Here is a 27,665-nt window from a genome sequence, read left to right on the forward strand (position 1 = left end):
CAATCATTTGGTTAAGGTAGTATCTGTCAGATTTTTTTCCCAGTAAGTTTTCTGAGAGTATATATCTGATATCATGTCTGCATCTGGTTCTTGGCAAATATTCCCTCGCTGGTTTTAGCATCCATTGATAATTTTAAATGTTTTGAACATTACAACAATTGTAAATGTTTGCTGAAAGAAAAATTTCAAACTGTAGAGTTGTGGAAAAAGTAAAATACGCTCATATGTAAATTTTCATACCTTTTGTGTACAAACAGATCTTTGTAACATACACAGGCTGGAAGGAATATATTTATTTTTTATCATCATTTCTTTTTTCATTTTTGTGAAAAATAACATGTATGCAAAAAAAACCCACAACCAATTAATTTTAATGCACAGCACAATGTTTAGTTGTAGAACAGAGTTCAGAGTTTGGTATGGATTATAGTTCCACAATTTTCGGTTTTTACTTCTAGCTGCTCTAAGATACTGGAGACTAAAAGAAATATCAGTTTAATAATTCAGCAATCATATTTGTTTGTTAAACCCTACTTTCTCTGTATAGCTCCACCATCATTTTTTATCTTTCTGTCCCACTCTTTAAGGGTATTTGGGCAATGGCCATTTTAACTTTTTCAGGTTGGAAGGGACTGTCAGTAATATGAGTTAGAGAGATGAAACTAGCTGTTCTTCTGGAGAGGATGGGCCCTCTAGGTTTCAGGACTTATCTGGTCCAGGGACCTATCTGGAGATTGTAGGTTTCTGGAAAGTAACCCTAGTGCATGAAAACTTTGTAGAATCTTATCTGTTGCCCTAGGTATTCTTTAGGATTGGCTGGAATGGTTTTTGGTTGGGGTTTGGCAAACTATGATACGTAGCAATGTCTAACTGAGGCTTTTGAAAGAGTGACCTCCAGAGTAGCCTCTTGACTCTATTTAAACTGTCCCAGCCCCTGATGCTTTATTACTTACACTTCTTTTCCTGCTTTTGGTCAGGTTGAAGTTGTTGATCCCATGGTGCCAGGACTGACTCATCCCCAGGAGTCATTCTTGTCACCACCAGGGAGATTTTCCTTCCTGGATGTTGTGTCCCACATAGGGGGAAGGGCAAATGATTTCACTCTCATAGTTGGGCTTAGAGAGTGTGAGGCCACATCTGAGCAACAAAAGAGGTCCTCCAGAAGTAATTCTTAGGCATACTTAGAGACAGGCTATACTTCTCCACTACCTTTATAAGATACACAAGACTAAGCCTCAAGATCTAGGACTTGGCCTATTGATTTGGGTGTCCCTAATGTTTGACACAGTATCAGTAGTGTCCCGAGAGATAAAGTTAAATAGTTCCATATTTTTTCTCCCATCCCTCAAGGAACTTTGTCAATATTTTTTGATTATTTCCTTAATATATTCTAGAATGTATCCAGGCATTACATTAAGCTATACCAGATAAAAGGCTCTCTCTTATTCCGGGCTCCCTGTGTTCCAATTGTTGAAATGAGCTATACAGACAGGTTGAGTTAGATTTTGTGCTACAGAAAATTTCTATTCCAGACTAAATAAACCTTTCTTTCTTTGGTCTCAAAGGGTAGGTGTGGTTCTAAAATATAAATAGTATTCCTTACCCTGTGTTCTGAATTACTTTAATCCCAACCTGATCGACTTCGTTCTTATCTTTAAATACCAGGTTATAGATATATAAAACAACCTCTCAAAAATCCAGAAATAATAATTAAAATTCGACTAAATATGTCTGCTATAAGAGCTTACAATCTAGGGCCCCTGTTTTCTTTTTTTTTTTTTTTTTAATTTTTTTATTAATTAAAAAAAATTACAGAAAGAAACACAAACATTCTCAATATGTGATCATTCCATTCTACATATATAATCAGTAATTCACAGTATCATCACATAGCTGCAGATTCATCATCCTGATCATTTCTTAGAACATTTGCATCAATTCAGAAAAAGAAACAGAAAGACAACAAAAAAATAAAACGAAAAAAGAAAAAAAAACCATACACACCATACCCCTTACTCCTCCCTTTCATTGATCACTAGCATTTCAAACTAAATTTAACATTTATTCCCCCATTATTTATTTTTATTCCATATGTTCTACTCGTCTGTTGACAAGGTAGATAAAAGGAGCATCAGACACAAGGTTTTCACAGTCATACAGTCACACTGTGAAAGCTGCACTATTATACAATCATCATCAAGAAACAGAGCTACTGGAACACAGCTCTACATTTTCAGGCAGTTCCCTCCAGCCTCTCCATTTTCTCTTAGGTAACAAGGTGATATCTGCTTAATGCATAAGAATAACCTCCAGGATAACCTCTTGACTCTGTTTGGAATCTCTCAGCCATTGACACTTTGTCTCATTTCACTCTTTCCCCTCTTGGTCGAGAGGTTTTTCTCAATCCCTTGATGCTGAGTGTGAGTTCATTCTCGGATTTCTGTCCCATGTTGCAAGGAAGGTCCACACCCCTGGGAGTCATGTCCCACGTAGACAGGGGGAGGGTGGTGAGTTTATTTGTTGTGTTGGCTGGAGAGAGAGGCCACATCTGAGCAACAAAAGAGGTTCTTTTGGGGGTGACTCTTAGGCCTAATTTTAAGTAGGCTTGACCTATCCTTTGTGGGGTTAACTTTCATATGAGCAAACCCCAAGACTGGGGGCTCAGCCTATAGCTTTGGTTGGCCACACTGCTTGTGAGAATATCAAGAATTCAACTTGGGGAGGTTGAATTTTCCCCCCTTGTCACCATTCCCCGAAGGGGACTTTGCAAATACTTTTCCACTCACTGATCAAATCACTCTGGGATTCATTGGGTCATCACTCTGGACAAACCAACAAAATCTCATGTCTTACCTAAGGTTCCAAATTTTAAAATATTAATTACCATCTATTTTCAGCAGCCTGCAGTAATGACATTTCTTTGTTCTTCCTCATGCAAAAACATTTTTTTAATTTGTACATTTAGTCACTGTCATTATACACTCTAGGCAATCCTAGATTATACCATCTCAATCTTTGTCGTCTTTCTTTCTGATTTCATTTGTGCCTCCAGCCCTCCTCCCTCTATCATTCTCACATTCAGCTTCATTCAGTATTTTAACATAATTGTATTACAGTTAGGTAGTATTGTGCTATCCATTTCTGAGTTTTTACATACAGTCCTGTTGCACAGTCTGTATCCCTTCAGCTCCAATTACCCAATATCTTACCCTATTTCTATCTCCCGATGGTCTCTGTTACCAATGAAATTCTCCAAGTTTATTCACTAATGTCAGTTCTATCAGTGAGACGATACACTATTTGTCCTTTTGTTTCTGGCTAATCTCACGCAGCATACTGTCCTTAAGGTCCATCCATGTTGTTACATACTTCATAATTGTATTCTGTCTTACAGCTGCATAATATTCCATCATATGTATATACCACAGTTTGTTTAGTCACCCGTCTGTTGATGGACATTTTGGCTGTTTCCATCTCTTGGTAATTGTAAAGAATGCTGCTATAAACATTGGAGTGCAAATGTCCGTTTGTGTCCTTTAGGCCCCTGTTTTCTTATAAGCATTTTTGAAGGAGACAATACAATAATTATTCTTTTGTTTCTGGCTTGTTTTGTCTCACCAAATGTCCCACAGGTTCATTCACATTGTTGCATGCCTCATGACTTCGGTACTTTTTGTAACAGCACAATATTCAATCATATGTATCCACAATCTGCTTTGCAGTCAGTGCATCCTTTAGCCACCTGCATTCATTAGCATCATGTATAATGTTATGCTCTTCTTTTGACCTTAGTGTAAAAATTAGTACAATATATCATTGTTAAGGTTTTGTCACTATTCCTTCTAATTCAGGCTCTTAAGTGTTTCTGTACTTTGAGTTCTTTTGGCAATGTAGACAGACCCATTCTCAGAATAAGGTTATAAAATAACATAGAACAAAATACCTATTAGGAAGAGAACCAGTTATATTAAAATACAATTAACAAGGATTTTTAAAATCCTGAAATAACAGTATATCTGCTTTTTTTATTAATGCATTTAATAATAAAATATAGTGATTAGTAACTGATGTAATTTGAGCATAAATGACACAGTAACATATCTCCGACTACTGTTGATATTAAGAATTGGAATTTTTATTTTTGGCAACATCATAAATTATTCTGGCTAGTTTTCCATAATCATAGTGAAAGAATGCTGAAACACAGAATGCTGTGTTTTAGTTAGATGTTGGCAAATGTGAAGGTAATATTTTTCCCATGCAATGTCATGGACCCAAGTTAAGGACCTCCTGCTTTCCATGTGTTTCAATGTCACCAGGAAGTAGGCTACATATCGACTATATCCGTTACCTGGTGGGAACAGATACAGATTTCTTGTACATTTTTCCAAGTGGTTCACTGGTTTAGCCTAAATATACTAAATGTTATGTGTTACTTACGTGTAAAGGGGAAAGTTCATACAGAGTTAGTTAATATTAAAATTTTAATACCTGTTTAAAACGAATAGACTTAAATGAGCCAGTTGTCTTTAAGTCCCCATTATATCTTCCTTTTACTTTACCAATATCGATCAGTTGTACCTTGTTCTTTTTCACTTAAATTATGGTAGGTTTATATTTCTGCATGCTTGAAAGGGGGAGTATTTTGATTCTGAATTAGTTCTACTTTACCATTTCCTTCCTTGAAATCACTCAGTGCATATTTATAGCATGTTTGGAAAATCTGTATGAAATCTAAATATGATTATTTTAACTGTATATACAAAGCAAAGCAAGCATGGTATTCAAATTTTTATTTTGCTAATGTACTTTAATTAAATGGTTCCTTCTGTTTTTGAAGGAGTAGTAGTTATGGAATTGGTGGTGTTGAAATATATTCTCACTATTGAGAATATATTAATGATTTTATTTTCATGATAGTACTTTCTTTTTCTCTTCAGGTAAAAGTACTTTATTCTTTTTAGGTAAAAGTATTTGTTAATGTGGACAAGTTTCTTAGCTCTTTGTTCACTTGTCCCAATATAAATTAGTCTACCTACATTTTATTGTTACACCTTAAATCTTTTTTTTAACTTTTTTTTATTGTATAATAAAACATATATACAAAGCAAAGAAAGAAAAACACAACAGTTTTCAAAGCATTCTTCAAGAGAAGAGATCCCAGAGTTTGTCATGGACTACTATACTATACCATCATCTCAGATTTCTCCTAGCTGCTCCAGGACATTGGAGGCTAGAAGGAAAATATATATTTTTTATCATCCCCTTTTGTTGTTTTTTGTGAAAAATAACATATATACAGAAAAAAGTAAATAAATTTCAAAGCACAACACAACAGTTAGTTGTAAAACAGATTTCAGAGCTTGGTGTGGGTTACAGTTCCACAATTTTAGGAACTGGAAAGGCTGGCGGCCCCTCTTGGTTTCTGGACTTATCTGCTCCAGGGACCTATCTGAAGGTTGTAGGTTTCTGAAAAGTTCCCCTAGTGCGTGGAACCCTTGCAGAATCTTAATATATTGCCTTACATGTTCTTTAGAGATAGCTAGAATGCTTTTAGTTAGGATTTGGCAAGTTATGATGGGTAGCAATGTCTAACTGAAGTTTGCTTGAAGAGCAACTTCCACAGTAGCCTCTCGACTCTATTTGAACTTTTTCAGCCATTGATACCTTATTTGTTACACTTCTTTTCCCCCTTTTGGTCAGGATGGCATTGTTGATCCTGTAGTGCCAGGGTAAGACTCATCCTTGGGAGTCATCTCCCATGTCTCCAGGGAGATTTTTACCCCTGAATGTCATGTCCCATGTAGTATACCTTAAATCTTTATTCAGCTCTTCTGCCAATAAAATCAGTGTCAGTATCACAAATCAGATATTAGACTCGCTGTGAAATTGAAGACTGTCTCCAATAACAAAGTTTTAAAAAATGTAATCCAGGAAGAAAATGCTGTCATGGTTGAGCTTCATCTTTAGCTTTATAGGTACTGGTACAGAGAAACCTCATACGTGTAGCTGGGGGGAGTGGCTTCATTTTTCTCTCTGCAGTCCTGTGGCACAGTAGCAAACTGTAGTGTCAGGTTTTAAACATTCTTTTATCTTCCGTTATTACATTGATCTGTTTTCTTTTTGTCCTTTTCCAATATGAAATTTTAAGTTAAAATTCACATTGGCTTCAGGAAAACATGCTGTTACTTCAAACGCATAAAAAACAGCATTCTCTTCTATTGTCCTTTAACATTGGTGGAGTCATAATTGGTCTTACTGCGTTTGCAGCCATTACTTTTGTTCCATGTTAACATTCTTTCGTTTTTGATAAGTATTTCTTCTGGGAACCCATCAGAAATGTAAAACTCAAGGTTTACTTTGGGTGATAGTTGAGCAAATAAGGCTACAGCAGCATTGGATCATTATTTTTAATGGTACCAGACTGAATATAACCATACATTGCTGGAATATGCCAAGAGTTCAGTAGAATTGAGAGGCTACTCTGGAGGTTGCTCTTACGCAAACTTCAGTTAGACATTGCTACCTATCATAACTTGCTAAGCTACATTTTATCATAACTTCTGCTTTTTGCATGCTGAGAAAGCTATTTTTTTCTGTATTTTAATGTTGATGTTTAACTTGTTGTTTGTTTGGGTTGTTGTTTTTTCCTTCAAGTTACTCCTTCATATTCTGAACCCCAGTGACTTTCTGTGAGGTGTTATTTTCTGACCTGATTGTTATCTATTCCTGACTTCTGTTATCAATCCTTCATGGAACATTTTGAGGTCTTTCTGTGTCCTCACATTGTACTAGATATTCTATGGTAAAAAGATGAATAAAATAATCTCAACATCAGTTAGAATAGATGTATGCAATTAATTTTGCAACATGATATGTGATTTAACTGATTATAGTAGAGTTTTGTAATCACTTAGAAGAGGGATCAAATACAAGTTGCACTTAAAGGCTTGTATTTTCTTATGTTTGAATGCTACTTGTGGTTGTCAAGTTAGTTTTGTTTTTTTTTTTTTAAGGTTTTTAAAATATTTATTTTTTTAAGTTAATTGTGCAATATAGAAAACTGAAAAGCACAAGCAAAGAACGCAAAAACCATCCAGAATCATAAGCAGTTTACAGTTTGACATATCCTTCTAGGTCTTTTATGCGCATACATTTTTATGTGGTTGAGATCACACAGAAAGTATCATGCTTTTTCATGAATATTGACCAATTCAAAGTCCCAAAGCCATGAGTACTGTGGTAAACAAGAATACATGACATCAACTCAACCAGGGGGAAAAAACATATTCCTGCCTCTCTTGAAAACAAGAATTTTGTAAAAGACAAAATGGTAACAGGCCTCTATAGATACTGGCAGTTACAAATACTGTATTCCTTTAATGCTCAATTTAAAACTAGACATAAAGCAAGAGTACAAAAACTATAGTGCATCTAAGAGAATCATTGTCAGTTCTATATCAAAATAATAGTAAAGTATGTTCCCATTGATTTATTAAACAATATTTTTCTATGGTACAGCCAAGAGACGCGCACATACAATGGTTCAATTCCGGGCCCATGCACTTCCCACCCACCCCCCCAAAAATTCAACAATAACGCTGCAATAACGGGTCAAGTTAGTTTTTAAATGAAAACACATCAATTCATTTGAGTTGTATTTTTGGAAGACTGTATTTAAGTGATGCTCCTTTTGTTCTAGTAATTTTCAAAGTTCTTCCTTTCTTTATATTTTCATTTCTTCAAATAACAGTGTTGGCAATCAGTGAACCTTAATGGCAAGATCAACTTAAAAAAAAATAAAACTATATAAATTATGTAGTATAGCTTATAAGCAAAGCAAAGAGAAAAAAGCAGTTTTCAAAGCACTCAGCAAGTAGTTACAGGACAGATCCCAGAGTTTGTCATGAGCTACAATATCATCATCAGAGATTTTTCCTTCTAGCTCCTTCAGATCGTTGGAGGCTAGTGGGAATAAATATTGTTTATCATGCAATCGACTTCTTGTTTCATTTTTGTGAAAAATAACATATATACAAAAAAGCAATAGTTTTTGGTATGGGTTACAATTGTACAATTTTAGGTTTTTTTACTTCTAGCTGCTCTAAGACACTGGAGATTAAAAGAAATATCTATATAATGATTCAGCAGACATACTTTTTTGTTAAACCCTACCTTCTCTGTATAACTCCACCATCACCTTTGATCTTTTTCCTAGTGTTTAGAGGTATTTGGGCTATGGCCAGTCTACCTTTTTCATATTGGAAGGGGCTGTCAATAATATGGGGTACAGTTAGGGAGATAAATCTAGCTGATGTTCTGGAGAGGCTGGCCCCTCAAGGTTTCAGGAGTTATCTGGTCCAGGGACCCAGCAAGATTAACTTTTGTTACTATATATATTGACTGTTTATCAACTTTAGTTGATAGCCAAAAGTAATTTTGCATGAGAAGTTTTAAATGTGGTATATCTCAGGGAGATTTCATTTTTCATTTTTATTAATAAAGCCAATCAACGTACAATATGGACATTCTTTTATCACAGTTTTATATTCATCATTATGATCATTTCTTAGAATATTTGCATCAATTCAGATGCAAATTCATTGATCACTAGCATTTCAATTTACTAAATTTATTTTAACATTTGCTCCCCCTATTATTAATTTATTTTTAATCCCTATGTTTTACTCATCTGTCCATAAGTAGATAAGAGGAGCATCAGACGCAAGGTTTTCACAATCATACAGTCAAATTGCGAAAGCTACATCATTGTACACTCATTATACAATCATCTTCAAGAGACATGGCTACTGGAACACAGCCCTACATTTTCAGCCATTGACACTTTGTCTCATTTCTCTCTCCCCCGTTTTGGTCAAGAAGGTTTTCTCAATCCCTTGATGCTGAGTCCCAGCTCATTCTAGGATTTCTGTCCCAGGTTGCAAGGAAGGTCCACATCCCAGGGAGTCATGTCCCATGTAGAGAGGGGGAGGGCAGTGAGTTTGCTTGCCATGTTGGCTGAGAGAGAGGCTACATCTGAGCAATAAAAGAGGTTCTCTTGAGGGTGACTCTTAGGCCTGATTTTAAGTAGTCTTAGCCTGTCCTTTGCAGGGTTAAGTTTCATATGAACAAACCCCAAGACTGGGGGCTCAGCCTATTGCTTTGGTTGTCCCCACTGCTTGTGAGAATATCAAGAATTCTTCACTTGGGGAAGTTGAATTTTCTCAGGGAGGCAATTTTAAGAGATGTTACAAAGATGTTTGGAAAGGTAGCCACTTATCAAATAAGTATTTAACATCTTCAAATTGCTTGTAGTTACTATACTCATTTGTTTATTAAATCTCATTACTTCAGTTGCTTGTAATTACTATACTCATTTGTGTATTAAATCTCATTGCTTCATAGTTATGTATCAAAATATTCTGTAGCTCCATTGAATTTTTATGTAAAATGAAAAGAAGCATGTCCTCAGTGACAACAGAAAACCGATCCTAACTTTGATTTTTCAGTTTTTATAGATCTGTTCTTAAGAACTCTATTCAGGTAAAATAATAGAGAAAAGTTCTGTTTTTGAAGGAGATTTAAGTGATCATTACTTTTGTTTGAAGCTAATTTTGCAGTATTTCAGTTAATAGCTTGCATCTACCGGAGATTTGTGATTCTCTGAACCAAGATAAACTGCATTAGTAAATTAAGGAATTCTTTGCAGAGAGAAAACATTTAATAAAATATGTATCATTAATTTTTCCCAATTAAAATGTGGTTTTCTCAACTGTATATTTTTATGTTTCAAATTTTAGAAATATGGAAAACTGACAACTTGTACTGGTTGCCGAACACAGTGCAGGTTTTTTGATATGACGCAGTGCATAGGTCCTAATGGATATATGGAGCCATATTGTTCAACTGCTTGCATGAACAGTCACAAGACAAAATATGCAAAACCACAAAGTAAGTTCCAGGTATTTGGAAAATTAATAAGCATTAATAACATGACTAGTTTCTTGAATAAATACCTCAATTTTATCCTTTAACTTTGTTTTTATCCTTGTCTTTTTACTGCTTTTATTTATTGTACTTAGTTTCCTTATTGAAGCAAAGGGTTTTACTTGTTTTAATTCATTTCAGACTTTATTCAATTTTTAAAGTTTTGCATGAAATTCTCTCCATGTCTATATTCTTAGCTAATATCATTATTTCATCCAAATGTTATTTATAACTGAGGTTGTTTGAAGTGTCTGCATATGCTTTAGAGATGTGATACCAGACTGTTCTCTTACAACTGAATTTTTTAAAACAAAAATAATGGTGGAAGTTAATAAAAGAAAAATAGTTTCCTTCAGCTTCCATTTAAAAAGTATTATCAAAACCACAGTAATACCTCACGTGCACTACAATGGCTATTGTTAAAAAAGCAGAGGATAACAAGTGCTGGTGTGGATGTGGAATGGGAATCTTCATACATTGTTAGTGGGAATGTAAAATGGTGCAGGCATTGTGGAAAACAGTTTGATGTTTCTTCCAAAAACTTAAACATAAAATAACCATATATCCTGCTAATCCCACTTTTTGGTATATACTCCAAAGAATTGAAAGCAGACATTTGTATACAAGTTCATTGCAGCATTATTCACTGTAACCAAAGGTGGAAGGAACCCAATGTCCATCAGTAGATAAACAAAATATAGAGTATGCATACATTGGAATATTATTGTCATAAAATGGAATATAGCTCTGATACATGCTACTACAATATGGATGAACCTTGAAAACATTTTGAGTGAGATTATTCAAAAACAAAGGAACAGATTGTTTGATTCCACTTTAGGACATAACTAGAATATGCACATTCATAAAGATAGACAGTAAAGTACAGGCTAGAGTGTTAGGGGAAATGGGGAGTTTGCATTATGGGTACAGGGTTTTGGTTTGAAATGGTGGAATAGTTATGGTAATGGATAGTGGTAAGGGTAGCACAACATTGTGAATGTGATTAGTCCAATTGAATGTTATGGTTGTGAGTGATTGAAATGGGAAAGTTTATGTTGTAAATATGTTTCCGCAATTCGAAAATAAAAAGCGTGACTAAAGAGCCACTGACAGTTAAATTCAGCACGTGACCTTGGACTGGAGCTAATACTAAAAGAAGAACAGGTCCAAACTGACGATATTGGGACAAATGAAAAAAATTGGAATATGGACTGTAAGCTTTATCAATGTTAAATTCTTGAACTTGATAATAACTGTAGTTACATAAGTGAATGTCATGTTATTAGGAAATGTATATGAAAGTATAATGTGTTCAAGGAACAAGATAGATACATCCTCCTCTCAAATGTTTGGTAAATAGATCGTTGGCTAGGTTGATATATAGAATGTTACAGAATGTGGCAAAATGTTAAAGTTGGTGGATCTTAGAGGTGTGTGTTGGAGTTCTCTATATGGGTTTTATATATGCTAAAAAAATTATTAATCAGTAAAATATATTTTATTTTATTTAAGTTTTCACTGCTTTAAAAAGAAGTCAGATATATACCTTTTCTCTCCTAGGTTTGGGAATTATTTGCCATTTTTGTAAGCGAAACTCTTTACCTCAATACCAAGCCACAATGCCTGACGGGAAACTGTATAACTTTTGCAATTCCAGTTGTGTGGCTAAATTTCAGGTTTGTTTTTCATTTTGCATACCCCTCTCCCACAAAATAATACACACACAAAATAGTGTAATATACATTACTAATTTTATGTGCTAATTTTTACATACCTAGGTGGGGGTCACAGTGGAGAGTGGGGATTATAGAATCATGGAGGATAGGATTGCATCAGCTATCTGCTATGGCATGGATAAACAAATTGGTTTTTTAATTATTTTTGATACAGATTTTGAAGAAAAATAAATTTTAAGCGTATTTGAACTCAGTTCCTTGTGTGATGTATTTTCTTAGTAAATGGTTTTGAGTAAGACATTAATCATAAGGGTAAATGCTTCATGATATGGATAAAGGATGTAGGTATACTTATCCTAGAAAAGGTAAGCACAAATGCTTTCTACATATTTTTTGAAATCTGCCATGTAGTATGGTGATTAGAACCATCGGAGTTAATATCATGGAGACATTTTTCATTTTGGTAATTTTAAAGAACTTCTGACATAGTTCTTTAAAATTTGAAAATGGATAATCTAATAGTATTACTAGAAGTGTTTAATCTAGTTGACCACTAGAAAGTTTTGAAGGTATTCAAGCATTAATTAGGTGGTACAGGTGGGTTTAACTACCCTGAAAATTTCAGAGTATTACTGAAAGGTTCAAACTAGTGCAAAAAGCCCTGGCTCATGAATTAATCCATCTAACAATTCTGTGTTCCAGGTACTGTGCTGTGTGCTCTGTTATTAAAGCTGAAAATGTTACCACTAAGTATGTTCTAATAGTTCTTACAGTTGTTCTTAGGATTTAAAATGAGGTGGTTTAGAACTCGAATAAATGTTGTTTTTGTTAATAGTTAACATCTTGGAGCTTAGGTGATCAACAACATTTAATACGGAACTTTTATTTTGAAAGTTGAGATCATGGCCATTGATAGATATCCTTAATCGTGGTAAATATTGCTTCTTACCTGTTGGTTTTCTTAACCTACAAATTATGGAATCATTGTTTCTTAATTAAATGAATGAGAAGGTGTTGGCATGCTGCCTGTCAGATCATGTACCTAGACTTATTTTTATGCCTTTGTGGTGATGTAGGTAAACTGAATTGTTAATTAAAGATGTTTTAACTCTTTGTTAACTTTAATCTTATTCAAATTTTTGGAAGCTCTTAAAACATTGTTTTTTGTTCAAAGATTGGTCTGTCTGCTATTTTCTATCATAAATCTGCATGATTTATTGTTTCACAAATTTTAATTGTTGCATAGTAAATGCAAAAATTTTGAAAATGTTGAAGGTATTTTCCTCCTTTATACCTTGAAAAATGGTCATTGAGTTCTTTCATACTCACCACTTAAGTTAAAAATTAGAACAGAACTTTTAAAGCTCAAGTATACTCATATTCTATTCTATTCCATAAATTGAACTTTACAAAATAAAATAAAAGTAATTTAATAAAAGTAAATTCCTGGTGTGAATACTATTTTGTAAGTTTACTTAATGTGAACAGTATTTTTAATGTAAACAGTAGTGTAAAGTTTGCACCAGATGTGATCAATTTTATAAAGTAACATAAGCTGTTTTCAGTGAAGATCTTAGAATGAAAAAGATGGCAGTGATTTGTGGAGGACAGATAATTATTAAATGTGATATTAGAGGGTGCACCAATAGTTTGGTGGTTAGAATGCCCGCCTTCCATGCAGAAGACCTGGGTTCGAATCCCGGACCATGCACCCTTCTCCCCCCACCCCCCAAAAATTAGATATTAGGTGGTATATTGGATGAGTGCTGAGCTAGGTGGTTTTTTTTGTCTTGTTTTGTTTTTTACATAGGTAGGTACTGGAAATTGAACCCAGGTCTCTGGCTTGGCAGGCGAGAACTCTGCCTGCTCAGCCACCATGGCCTGCCCTAGTTTTTTTTTTTTTTGAATTCATTCATTAGATTATTACTTGGACAACTAACCTCACTTGTTGCTTATATTTTCTTATAAAGTGAAAAAATTCATAATTGAACTTGACGACCTTTCTTTTTGTGTTGTTTCAAAGAAGTATTAGTGGTCATGTAGTAAAGAATAAATTGAATTTCAATTTCATAAAATATACTCGTACTTTTAAAAAAAATATTTATTTAGTTAAAAAAATTAAGAACAAACAAACATTAACATATAATTCTGTTCTACATATATATTCAGTAATTCTCAGTATCATCACATAGTTGCATATTCATCATTAGAACATTTGCATCAATTCAGAAAAAGAAATAAAAAGACAACAGAAAAAGAAATAAAACAATAACAGAAAAAAAAATTATACATACCATACCCCTTACCCCTCACTTTCATTTATCACTAGCATTTCAAACTGAATTTATTTTAACATTTGTTCCCTCTATTATTTATTTTTTATTCCATATGTTCTACTTGTTTCTTGACAAGGTAGCTAAAAGGAGCATCAGAGACAAGCTTTTCACAATCACACAGTCACATTGTAAAAGCTATATCATTATTCAGTCATCCTTGAGAAACATGGCTACTGGAACACAGCTCTCCATTTTCAGACAGTTCCCTCCAGCCTCTCCACTACATCTTGAACAACAAGGTGATATCTACTTAATGCATAAGAATAACCTCCAGGACAACCTCTCGACTTTGTTTGGAATCTCTCAGCCATTGACACTTTGTCTTATTTCACTCTTCCCCCTTTTGGTCGAGAAGGTTTTCTCAATCCTTTGATGCTGAGTCTCCGCTCATTCTAGGATTTCTGTCCCACGTTGCCAGGAAGGTCCACACCCCTGGGACTCATGTCCCACATAGACAGAGGGAGGGTGGTGAGATTGCTTGTTGTGTTGGCTGGAGAGAGAGGCCACATCTGAGCAACAAAAGAGGCTCTCTTGAGGGTGACTCTTAGGCCTAAATTTTAAGTAGACTTGACCTATCCTTTGTGGGGTTCAGTTTCATATGAACAAACCCCAAGACTGGGGGCTCAGCCTATAGCTTTGGTTGTCCAAACTGCTTGTGAGAATATCAAGAATTCAACTTGGGGAAGTTGCATTTCTCCCTGTTCTCACCATTCCCCGAAGGGGGCTTTGCAAATACTTTTTCCACTCACTAATCAAATCACTGTGGGATTCATCGGGGCATCACTCTTGACAAACCAACAAAATCTCATGTTCTACCTGAGATTCCAAGTACTTATGGTGTTCAGTCAAACTATCTACATAAGTTATATTAGGAAATGCACTAATCAAAATATAAATTTTGTAACAAACATTTTTTGCTTTAGTCTCACACATAAGGTGACGTTTTAAAATAGTAATTACCATCTGTTTTCAGCACCCTGCAATAACGACATTCCTTTGTTCTTCCTCATGCAAAAACATTTTTAAAATTTGTACATTTAGTCACTATTATTATACATTCTAGGCATTCCTAGATTATACCATCTCAATCTTTAACATCTATCGTTCTTTCTGATTTCATTTATGTCCCCAGCCCTCCTCCCTCTATACTCATACTTTTTATGGGCAAAATTCAGAAACAGTTTCATGTGTTGAGGAAAAATTTAAGCATGATACATACTACTTTCCAGATAATATGTATTTGACAGTAATCACTATTTTAAAAGTTCATATTGGCTCAGTATGTTTTATTCTTTGTTTTAGGCTCTAAGTATGCAGTCATCTCCAAATGGTCAGTTTGTGGCTCCAAGTGATATTCAGTTGAAATGCAATTACTGCAAAAATTCCTTTTGTTCAAAGCCAGAAATCCTGGAATGGGAGGCAAGTCATGTTTTGTTACAGCTAAAGTGAAAGTCTAGTAAAATAAGTGTATATATCCATGTGGGAACCTATTTCTTGGTAGAAAGAATTTTGCCCTTTATTTTCTGCTGATCAGATTATTTTTGTACGGGAGAGGAACCAAGAGGATCTGTTTGTTTTTGTATCAGAAGGTGTTATTGAAGTTATGTTCAGTATAATGTTCAGAAGTGTACAGAAGGTTATGGTTTAATATGAGCTGCATACCCAGAGCAGCTGTTTGTACAATATTTTTCTCTTTTCCCCATCTTTATAAACATTATCTATGAACTATAATATCTATATTGCCTGCTGCTTCTAAAAATTACAATTTATTAGTCCTTTATCATGTCACTTAATATTTTATAATTGAGTTTTTAATAAAAGAATAAAAGCCTGTGAATACTAATGCAGATTTATTTTTCCTTATCACTCTTGCTTCACTAGTTTACTAATTTACTTTATTCTATCTTTTGCCAAACTAATGAGTTTGATCATTACCTGATATTTCAGTTGGTGGTCAGTTATAGATGGGTAGATGGACAAGGTGGCCCTGTCTGCCTGTTGCTTTCTTCAGTACTGTTCACCATTGGTATTTTCTTTTCATCTTTTTAGGGGGTGATGGAACATGTAATAAAATGGTGTAAAAGATATATTATTAGTGACTGGCTATATGGGGCCAAAATTTATTAGTGGCCCTTATCAAGTAACACTTGTTAAGTCTTAGGCAAAAGGTGGTTCCCAGAGCTGAATCACATGCTTTCTATTAGTATTTTGGAAATGAGATTTAGTCCCTGGAAAACTTTTAGTTTGTTTTTTTGTTTTGTGCTGTTTCAAGAGCAGTTTAAACCAGCCCATTCTTTGAGACTGTCATTCATACCCAGTGATGGTTCTTAGTGACTGGTATCCTCTTTAAATAACATCAGGAAGAATGTGTAAGACCCATTGAGGAGAATAAAGTAATGATGAGGGAATCATGAATGAAATTCATAGGCACATAGAATAGTATATATGAAATGAAGATCCTGCGTAAATTGAATTTTATTAATACTAGATGAAAATGAAGTTCTTTTCACAGTTTTCATATTAGTGCTGCCTTGCTTTTGTAGTCTGATTGGTATATTGCTTTTATTTACTAGGAGTTGTAGTGTTGGGTGCCGTTAAAAAAGACTTCCTTTGAATGAGAGTTGAGTCAGTCTTTTAGGAGAGAATTCAGGGTCCTTTTGCTTCTCATTCTATAGTTGGCAGTGATGGTTTCTTTGTTGCATTTTCCTTTTTATAAATTATACAGTCATAATGGGGCAAGTTTCTACTAATGATTATATTGCCTTGCTTCCTAGAATATTTCACCTTCCTTAGTTTTTAGAAATCTTTGTTGTAGAGTAGGTCTAAACCTAACACGTGTCTTCCGTAGTTCAAAGGTTGGGAAGGCTGCCTACTTGGAAGTTTTAACTTGTTTGTAGTTGCTTGGTTGAATATTTGAAAAACTTTCTGGCTATGATGAGTTTTGGACCAGGAGCAGTAAACTAAATAATTACGTGATCCATTCATTGGAACCAACTTAATCTCCACCTTAGCACAGTTTGTGATAGCAGCAAATTGTATACCTTACCCATAGTAGGTCTGTTACTATGAAGTTGTGGTAGTAATGTGATTGTGCCTACTTAACTATACTCAACAAAGAATATTTCTTTTTCAGGGAAAATGTCATAATTTTCATCGTCCTGTTGCTTACACGTTGTATGTTCCATTGTTTTCTTTCCATTATCCCAATTATGTTGGCAACCTCAAACTGCCATCTTGTTTTAGTGATTCTTTAACTCTTTCACTGAGTAATTTTAAGGTAGTTACTGGTAAATGTAGCAGAGTTAGTTAAACTGGTTGTCCTGTCCAAAGCCTAAAGGAAATGTATCCTGAAGGATCACACAAACAAGTAAATGTATAAATTCTGTTGTAAAAGTGGCTTGTTTATTCTTAACTTGTTTTTGAGGTGGTTGTCACATACTTACCAAGGTTCCCATTGTGCATCTAGAACAAAGTGCATCAGTTCTGCAGCAAAACTTGTTCAGATGACTATAAGAAGTTGCATTGCATAGTTACATATTGCGAATACTGTCAAGAGGAGAAGACTCTTCATGAAACAGTAAATTTCTCTGGCGTTAAGAGACCTTTCTGTAGTGAAGGCAAGTGTATATACAGTGTTATTCATAGTTTTATTAATATTTATTGCTATTTTTTGCCAAAATATTGTCTAGCTACTGTGTCCAGATTAGCTGCATAGTTTTATGTGCAGCCAAACAAAAGATTTGAGTTTGCTTTTCTCCTAACTTGCTTTGTTACTTTATATATATTTGTAGACCTCTGTCTAGATAAATAAAGTTTTGGTAATCTGTATTTTCATTTCAAGGAAGTTTTAAGAATTAAGTTAAATCATTTTTATACCATGTCATAACACACAGAATGTGATCTGAAAGTTTTCTGAGTGGATAGAATTTTTTTCCAAAGGATCCATCTTGTATATATTCCCTGCCCAATTTACTGCCTAGCCTATAAAGATTTTTAGCATACCTGAAAAAGATCACGAGGCAATAATACTACAATGGAAAAATAATTTTAGGTTTTTGATTTAGGATGCCAGGGAAATAAATTGAATGCTTCTACAGTGTATTCAAGAATTACTTTTCCTCTCATCTTTAGTTTTGCTGCTCTCATTTCAGGCAGCAGATTATAGAAATGAACTCCAGTTCTAAATCTATTTCTCAAGAGATACTGGAACCAGTATTGTAGTAGCTATGGGGTTTAGGCACTCATTATCGTTACTCTTCCCCACATGTCACATTCTTATTCTGAGCTATCAATCTGAGGCTTTTGGCCTCAGGCAATGAACTCCCCTACATTCCTGACTGCTGTTATCCTATAATTTTCCAGTTAGGTATTTTTTTTTTCCTGATTTGCATTTTGTATAGGTTTCTACTGTTAGGGGTAGGAGGAAGTTTGGGAAATCCTAAATGCCAGCAGTAGGGAATGACAGTGAGATCAGAAGATTATTAGCTCATGCAACTAGTACCTCTGTTTAATACCATTTCATATGTATATATTCATATGCAATATAAATTTGTGCAAGAGAATACTGTGTGTAAAACAAAATATTCCTTATTTGCCTAGTTGTAATTAGTACATTTCACCTGCAGTGAAAGCTGACCCTGTTTATCATTATTTAAGATCAAAGCTATAACACAAAGGGACAGATCTTATATCTTATTGAGAAAAATTGATTCTGAATTAAACTAAAAAATGTACATGTAAATTTTTGTGTAGTCACTGTCTCATTGATTTCATCAGTCTGAGCATATTGACATTGATGATCTTGTACATTTGGATTATATGGATTTTACTAGAAGAAATAGGCAGTTAGCAGCAAAAGGCAGTTGTTCATTATGAGGGACTTATAAATTTAGATGTGCAATGAAGGGTTAAAAAGAATGTTTGCCATTTTCCTGCTAATTAGCATATTTTGTGTTGCCTGCTGGAAGCTGTCAGAAATAACCAAATAAAATACCTAGTACTATCATCAAAATCTGGTTAGAAATATAAAGCTAATTAAAGTACATTTTAAAAATTTCTTAAATATGGTGTCAGGTAACGGAAAAAAAAGCAGTGCAGAGCCAAAAATGACTGCAAAGTGAATTATATAGAATACAATTACAGTTCATATTTACAGATTGGAGAGACCATTTAAAACTAGCTTGATAAGGAGGTGTAATTTGAGCTTCTCATTAAAGGATATGTAGGATTTCAGTAGATACCCATGATTGTGGAGGCATTTTTACTTATGTGGCACAGCATGAGTAATTAATTCTCAGAGTGATTTCATAGGGAATAAATAAGATAGCTAGGTAAAAATACTTAAGATAATACATTTATGTATCAGGCAAAAAATATTTTTCTTCAAGGGATAGAATAAGTGTTTTCTCTGCACAATTCAGTCCATCAGTTTACTTTCCCAAAAGGCTTATGTAGTGTGACAGAAGAAGATAAGGCTAAAATCATAATTTACTCACTGCCTCTCAGCAGTATCCATTGTTTCATTTCTCTAAAATGGATATGAGTGGTGTGTTTACTCTTTTGATACTTAAGTAAGATTATATTTAAATAAAATTATTCTAAGACATAACTGGAATTTAATTTCTTAGAACTTTTAATTATTTGAACACACGTGATATCTATTACACTACATGATATCTATTACACTACATGATATCTATTACACTATTCCATATAAGATTCCTGTTTATTACAGATTGATATTGATCACAATAGAATTCATTGTTTTACTCAGGAGACAGGGAGAATTTCAAATTGAATTTATATGATGTTTTCTAAAACTAATAATCCGTTTGACCCATAAGATCTGTTTCAGCTCAAAAATTAGTTTTTGATAGGTTGTTGGTATTTATATTTAAACTTTATATTTTTCAGGTTGCAAACTGTTGTACAAACAGGATTTTGCAAGACGTTTAGGATTGAGATGTGTTACTTGCAACTATTGTTCTCAGCTCTGTAAGAAGGGAGCAACTAAAGAACTTGATGGTGTTGTGAGAGATTTTTGCAGTGAAGAATGCTGTAAAAAATTTCAGGATTGGTACTACAAGGCAAGTAACTCAAAATTTTTATTACAGAAGCTACTTTAACCAGTCTTTAAAAAATCTTTGAAGTTGTTACCATTACAAATATGATAGCTCATATTTATTTTTAAAATGTACACACATTACGTTATAGTAATGCACAAAAGTTATTTAGTAATTTGAGTTGTTTTTATAATTTGAATTATCATTTTTACTTGTTTTATAACTTAGAAATTATCAGAGACTGGGATATACTCGTATTTTCAGCAATATAATTTAACAAAATGAGTTATTTCTCTAAAATTTGTTGTATTTACTTCATTAAATAGAAATATTTTTTGATGACTACTTCATTAAATAGAAATATTTTTTGATGACTACTTTATCAGCTTTGAACATTTGCAGGTAATTGTTTTGTATAGTTGGGATGCATTTTTAAATACTTGTGTTTTTTTTGCCTTTTCAATTGTGGATTTTTGGATATTTTCAAATTGAAAGGACGCTAAATGGATAAATTTAGACCGAAAATATGTAATTCGAAATTGTAGATGTGTATGTGTGTGCCTCTCTTATTAAAATACACCTTTAAAAAAACTCCAGAGAAATCCTTTTTGGTCCATTGCTTCAGTAGTTTCAGTGATTAAAAAGAAAAAAAATTAGTGAAAGTTTGTACTTGGGTAATCAGTATTACTAAGGAAAAAAGGTATTAATTCCTCTGTTAGTAACATGGGAAATCATCTCAAAACTAAAGTTTCGTTATGGAGCAGTTCTGAAGCATATGTAAATAGACGTGATTTCAAAATTGTGAGCTTCTCTGAAGAAGCGTGCAGTAAAATGGCTGAAATCTGGAGGTTATTGTTCAGTCCTTTTTAGCAAAAGGTATTAGTGTTAAGATAGAACTAATTGGAGAATTGCAGGAATTCTTGTCAGCAGTGTAATGCATTGACTACATTTCTAAAACAAGAGTAATACAGTCCTTCAAGTATGCATTCCAGAAGTTCTCTTTTAGAGTACCTTTTTGAATTGTCAGAGGTGGAATATTGAAGGTAAGAGTTTGGGTGTACTTTTTAAAAGTTGTTCATTATTTTACTTTACTTTTGCTTCTGTCTGGGTTAAACCTTAAAATTAAGGTGTAAAGTCTAGAAACAGAGAAAGACATGCATTCCTTTTAATCTAAACCAGTGTTTTGTTCAAATATGTGTTTTATTATTAGATGGTCACTTTTTGAGAAATTACTTTAGTGAGTTATTTTTTTATGGTTTAAAATGCTCAATTTTAGTTGAACACACACACATTCACCTTTCTTGCCAGCCTTTAGGAGATGTTATTTGGAAGATTTGTTTTTTGATAACTCAAAATAATAACGGTATATAGTGACCACAAATTTGGAAATCCCATTTTATTTTTACTTGCTGTTCTCCTGTTCATCATTTATTTTATTGTTTGAGACAGAAGTTATTACCATGTGATAATGATGATTTCTCTGTCATTATTTTATTGTATAACTTTATGCCTGTTTGTGTAATTGTGAATCTAAAACTTTAGTATTTTTCAATAATCGTGGAGAATTTTGTTTTTGTTCATAACTCACTGAATGTACTTTGAATGAATATCTCCTTTTTTCTTTGATATTATAATTAAAATAGAGAAAATGGTTGTTTTTCCTTTTTGGAGAAGTAAAGGTTGTTCTGTGGCAAAAAACCACTTTGTACTACATAGCATCATTTGTGCCATTTTGCTACTTGTTTTAAAGAATAATTGTATCTGATGTTCTCATTTATGCAATGTTCAATGATAAAAATTCAATGAAGCAGTGCATTTTGGAATATATTAAGAATATATGGGAGGCTCTCCAACCACCACCGTGCCCTCTTCCGCCTTCACCAGCTCCTCCGCCACCATCCTTGACAGCCTTGCCACCCTCACCTTTCCTCCTCCAGAACAGCTACTGGGGGAGTGGAGATGATACAGAGCAGCTCCCGGAGCCACGACGGAGATCAAACGGACGGTGTACCCCCATCCTGGAACAGCTGACTGTCGGGAGAACCAGCTCCAGTGAGATTGCCGAGGGGCGCGTGCTTTCCCGGGCGGGGCGGCAAGCGGCCGGAGTCCCTCCCTTCCTCCTTCCCAGGCCAGCTGGCAGAATTGGGCAGGCGGTCCCCTTGGGCCACAGCAGCTGGCGCCCGCACCACACGAGGCCCACCGGACCAACTGAGAGTTGAGTCGGAAATCCCCAGACCGCGGAGAACGGTGACCGGGGGGGTCCCTTCCAAACACGTGACTCCCCGGTCCGGCTGGGAACGGTGCATTCTCCCGGGCTGCGGCAGCTGGTGCCCTCCCGCCACACTTGGCGCCCTGGGCTGACTAGGAAATTCGGATGGGCGCTCTCCCGGGCTGCGGCGGCCGGCAACCCTCCCCGCGTTCGGACCCCCGGGCCGGCTGGCACTCTTCCAAGCCGCTTCGGCTGGCGAACCTCCCCCACAGCGAGAGTTTTCCAAAGTTAAAGGACCCACAGCACCTTTTACTGGTGGAACCCGCAGACAAACGTGTGCCACGAGCGCCACCTACTGGGCAGGATAAGAAAAACAGAACCCAGAGATTTCACAGAAAAATCTTTCAACCTGTTGGGTCCAACACCCAGGGAAATCTGACTAAATGCCCAGACGCCAGCAGAAGATAACGGATCACGCTCAGAAAATTGAAAATATGGCCCAGTTAAAGGAACAAACCAATAGTTCAAATGAGATACAGGAGCTGAAACAACTAATGCTGAATATACGAACAGAAATGGAAAACCTCTTCAAAAACGAAATCAATAAATTGAGGGAGGACATGAAGAAGACATGGGCTGAACAAAAAGAAGAAATAGAAAAACTGAAAAAACAAATCACAGAGCTTATGGAAGTGAAGGATAAAGTAGATAGATGGAAAAAACAATGGATACCTACAATGATAGATTTAAAGAGACAGAAGATAGAATTAGTGAATTGGAGGATGAAACATCTGAATTACAAAAAGAAACAGAAACTATCTGGAAAAGAATGGAAAAATTTGAATAGGGTATCAGGGAACTCAAGGACAATATGAACCGCACAAATATACGTGTTGTGGGTGTCCCAGAAGGAGAAGAGAAGGGAAAAGGAGGAGAAAAACTAATGGAAGAAATTATCACTGAAAATTTCCCAACTCTTATGAAAGACCTAAAATTACAGATACAAGAAGTGCAGCGCACCCCAAAGAGATTAGACCCAAATAGGTGTTCTCCAAGACACATACTAGTTAGAATGTCAGAGGTCAAAGAGAAAGAGAGGATCTTAAAAGCAGCAAGACAAAAACAATCCATCACATACAAGGGAAACCCAATAAGACTATGTGTATGTAGATTTCTCAGCAGAAACCATGGAAGCTAGAAGACAGTGGGATGATATATTTAAATTACTAAAAGAGAAAAACTGCCAACCAAGACTCCTATATCCAGCAAAATTGTCCTTGAAAAATAAGGGAGAAATTAAAACATTCTCAGACAAAAAATCACTGAGAGAATTTGTGACCAGGAGACCAGCTCTGCAAGAAATACTAAAGGGAGCACTAGAGTCACATACGAAAAGACAGAAGAGAGAGGTATGGAGGAGAGTGTAGAAAGAAGGAAAGTCAGATATGATATATATAATACAAAAGGCAAAATGGTAGAGGAAAATATTATCCAAACAGTAATAACACTAAATGTTAATGGACTGAATTCCCCAATCAAAAGACATAGACTGGCAGAATGGATTGAAAAACAGGATCCTTCTATATGCTGTCTACAGGAAACACATCTTAGACCCAAAGATAAACATAGGTTGAAAGTGAAAGGTTGGGAAAAGATATTTCATGCAAATAACAACCAGAAAAAGCAGGAGTGGCTATACTAATATCCAACAAATTAGACTTCAAATGTAAAACAGTTAAAAGAGACAAAGAAGGACACTATATACTAATAAAAGGAACAATTAAACAAGAAGACGTAACAATCATAAATATTTACGCACCGAACCAGAAAGCCCCAAAATACGTGAGGAATACACTGCAAACACTGAAAAGGGAAATAGACACATATACCATAATAGTTGGAGACTTCAGTTCACCACTCTCATCAATGGACAGAACATCTAGACAGAGGATCAATAAAGAAATAGAGAATCTGAATATTACTATAAATGAGCTAGACTTAACAGACATTTATAGGACATTACATCCCACAACAGCAGGATACACCTTTTTCTCAAGTGCTCATGGTTCATTCTCAAAGATAGACCATATGCTGGGTCACAAAGCAAGTCTTAACAAATTTAAAAAGATTGAAATCATACAAACACTTTCTCGGATGATAAAGGAATGAAGTTTGAAATCAATAATAGGCGGAGTGCCAGAAAATTCACAGATACGTGGAGGCTCAACAACACACTCTTAAACAACAAGTGGGTCAAAGAAGAAATTGCAAGAGAAATTAGTAAATACCTCGAGGCGAATGAAAACGAAAACACAACATATCAAAACTTATGGGACGCAGCAAAGGCAGTGCTAAGAGGGAAATTTATTGCCCTAAATGCCTATATCAGAAAAGAAAAAAAGGCAAAAATTCAGGAATTAACTGTCCACTTGGAAGAAGTGGAGAAAGAACAGCAAACTAATCCCAAAGCAAGCAAAAGGAAAGAAATAACAAAGATTAGAGCAGAAATAAATGAAATTGAAAACATGAAAACAATAGAGAAAATCAATAGAGACCAGAAGTTGGTTCTATGAGAAAATCAATAAGATTGATGGGCCCTTAGCAAGATTGACAAAAAGAAGAAGAGAGAGGATGCAAATAAATAAGATCAGAAATGGAAGAGGAGACATAACTACTGACCTCACAGAAATAAAGGAGGTAATAACAGGATACTATGAACAACTTTACGCTAATAAATACAACAATTTAGATGAAATGGACGGGTTCCTGGAAAGACATGAACAACCAATTTGACTCAAGAAGAAATAGATGACCTCAACAAACCAATCACAAGTAAAGAAATTGAATTAGTCATTCAAAAGCTTCCTAAGAAGAAAAGTCCAGGACCAGACGGCTTCACATGTGAATTCTATCAAACATTCCAGAGAGAATTAGTACCAACTCTCCTCAAACTCTTCAAAAAAAATCGAAGTGGAGGGAAAACTACCTAATTCATTCTATGAAGCCAACATCACCCTCATACCAAAACCAGGCAAAGATATTACAAAAAAAGAAAACTACAGACCAATCTCTCTAATGAATATAGATGCAAAAATCCTCAATAAAATTCTAGCAAATCGTATCCAACAACACATTAAAAGAATTATACATCATGACCAAGTAGGATTCATCCCAGGTATGCAAGGATGGTTCAACATAAGAAAATCAATTAATGTAATACACCATATCAACAAATCAAAGCAGAAAAATCACATGATCATCTCAATTGATGCAGAGAAGGCATTTGACAAGATTCAACACCCTTTCCTGTTGAAAACACTTCAAAAGATAGGAATACAAGGGAACTTCCTTAAAATGATAGAGGGAATATATGAAAAACCCACCGCTAATATCATCCTCAATGGGCAAAAATTGAAAACTTTCCCCCTAAGATCAGGAACAAGACAAGGATGTCCACTATCACCACTATTATTCAACATTGTGTTGGAGGTTCTAGCCAAAGCAATTAGACAAGAAAAAGAAATACAAGGCATCAAAATTGGAAAGGAAGAAGTAAAACTATCACTGTTTGCAGACGATATGATACTATACGTCGAAAACCTGGAAAAATCCACAACAAAACTACTAGAGCTAATAAATGAGTACAGCAAAGTAGCAGGTTACAAGATCAACATTCAAAATTCTGTAGCATTTCTATACACTAGTAATGAACAAGCTGAGGGGGAAATCAAGAAACGAATCCCATTTACAATTGCAACTAAAAGAATAAAATACCTAGGAATAAATTTAACTAAAGAGACAAAAAACCTATATAAAGAAAACTACAAAAAACTGTTAAAAGAAATCACAGAAGACCTAAATAGATGGAAGGGCATACCGTGTTCATGGATTGGAAGACTAAATATAGTTAAGATGTCAATCCTACCTAAATTGATCTACAGATTCAATGCAATACCAATCAAAATCCCAACAACTTATTTTTCAGAAATAGAAAAACCAATAAGCAAATTTATCTGGAAGGGCAGGGTGCCCCGAATTGCTAAAAGCATCTTGAGGAAAAAAACGAAGCTGGAGGTCTCGCGCTGCCTGACTTTAAGGCATATTATGAAGCCACAGTGGTCAAAACAGCATGGTATTGGCATCAAGATAGATATATCGACCAATGGAATCGAATAGAGTGCTCAGATATAGACCCTCTCATCTATGGACATTTGATCTTTGATAAGGCAGTCAAGCCAACTCACTTGGGACAGAACAGTCTCTTCAATAAATTGTGCCTAGAGAACTGGATATCCATATGCAAAAGAATGAAAGAAGACCCATATCTCACACCCTATACAAAAGTTAACTCAAAATGGATCAAAGATCTAAACATTAGGTCTAAGACCATAAAACAGTTAGAGGAAAATGTAGGGAGATATCTTATGAAACTTCCAATTGGAGGGGGTTTTATGGACCTTAAACCTAAAGCAAGAGCACTGAAGAAGGAAATAAATAAATGGAAGTTCCTCAAAATTAAACACTTTTGTGCATCAAAGAACTTCATCAAGAAAGTAGAAAGACAGCCTACACAATGGGAGACAATATTTGTAAACGACATATCAGATAAAGGTCTTGCATCCAGAATTTATAAAGGGATTGTTCAACTCAACAACAAAAAGACAGCCAACCCAATTACAAAATGGGAAAAAGACTTGAACAGACACCTCTCAGAAGAGGAAATACAAATGGCCAAAAGGCACATGAAGAGATGCTCAATGTCCCTGGCCATTAGAGAAATGCAAATCAAAACCACAGTGAGATATCATCTCACACCCACCAGAATGGCCATTATCAACAAAACAGAAAATGACAAGTGCTGGAGAGGATGCGGAGAAAGAGGCACACTTATCCACTGTTGGTGGGAATGTCAAATGGTGCAACCACTGTGGAAGGCAGTTTGGAGGTTCCTCAAAAAGCTGAATATAGAATTGCCATACGACCCAGCAATACCATTGCTAGGTATCTACTCAAAGGACTTAAGGGCAAAGACACAAACGGACATTTGCACACCAATGTTTATAGCAGCATTATTTACAATTGCGAAGAGGTGGAAACAGCCAAATTGTCCATCAACAGACGAGTGCCTAAATAAACTGTGGGATATACATACGATGGAATATTATGCAGCTTTAAGACAAGATAAACTTATGAAGCATGTAATAACATGGATGGACTTAGAGAACATTATGCTGAGTGAGTCCAGCCAAAAACTAAAAGACAAATAATGTATGGTCCCACTGATGTGAACAGACATTCGAGAATAAACTTGGAATATGTCATTGGTAACAGACTCCAGCAGGAGTTAGAAACAGGGTAAGATAATGGGTAATTGGAGCTGAAGGGATACAGA

At 35.1% G+C, this 27,665-nt stretch overlaps 1 protein-coding gene across 2 annotated transcripts in view; it reads left to right on the forward strand.

Annotated features, from left to right (window-relative positions):
* Positions 1–27,665, forward strand: part of ZMYM2 (zinc finger MYM-type containing 2) — a 151,116-nt gene that overhangs the window by 86,972 nt on the left and 36,479 nt on the right. For both annotated transcript variants that reach the window (XM_077158794.1, XM_077158795.1), the window contains 5 exons: positions 9,801–9,951; positions 11,551–11,666; positions 15,305–15,421; positions 17,469–17,619; positions 19,916–20,088. In XM_077158794.1, coding sequence (XP_077014909.1) covers positions 9,801–9,951; positions 11,551–11,666; positions 15,305–15,421; positions 17,469–17,619; positions 19,916–20,088 — 708 coding nt within the window. The remainder of the gene's footprint in view (positions 1–9,800; positions 9,952–11,550; positions 11,667–15,304; positions 15,422–17,468; positions 17,620–19,915; positions 20,089–27,665) is intronic.

Source organism: Tamandua tetradactyla, chromosome 4 (genome assembly GCF_023851605.1).
Source record: "Tamandua tetradactyla isolate mTamTet1 chromosome 4, mTamTet1.pri, whole genome shotgun sequence".
Classification (NCBI taxonomy): domain Eukaryota; kingdom Metazoa; phylum Chordata; class Mammalia; order Pilosa; family Myrmecophagidae; genus Tamandua; species Tamandua tetradactyla.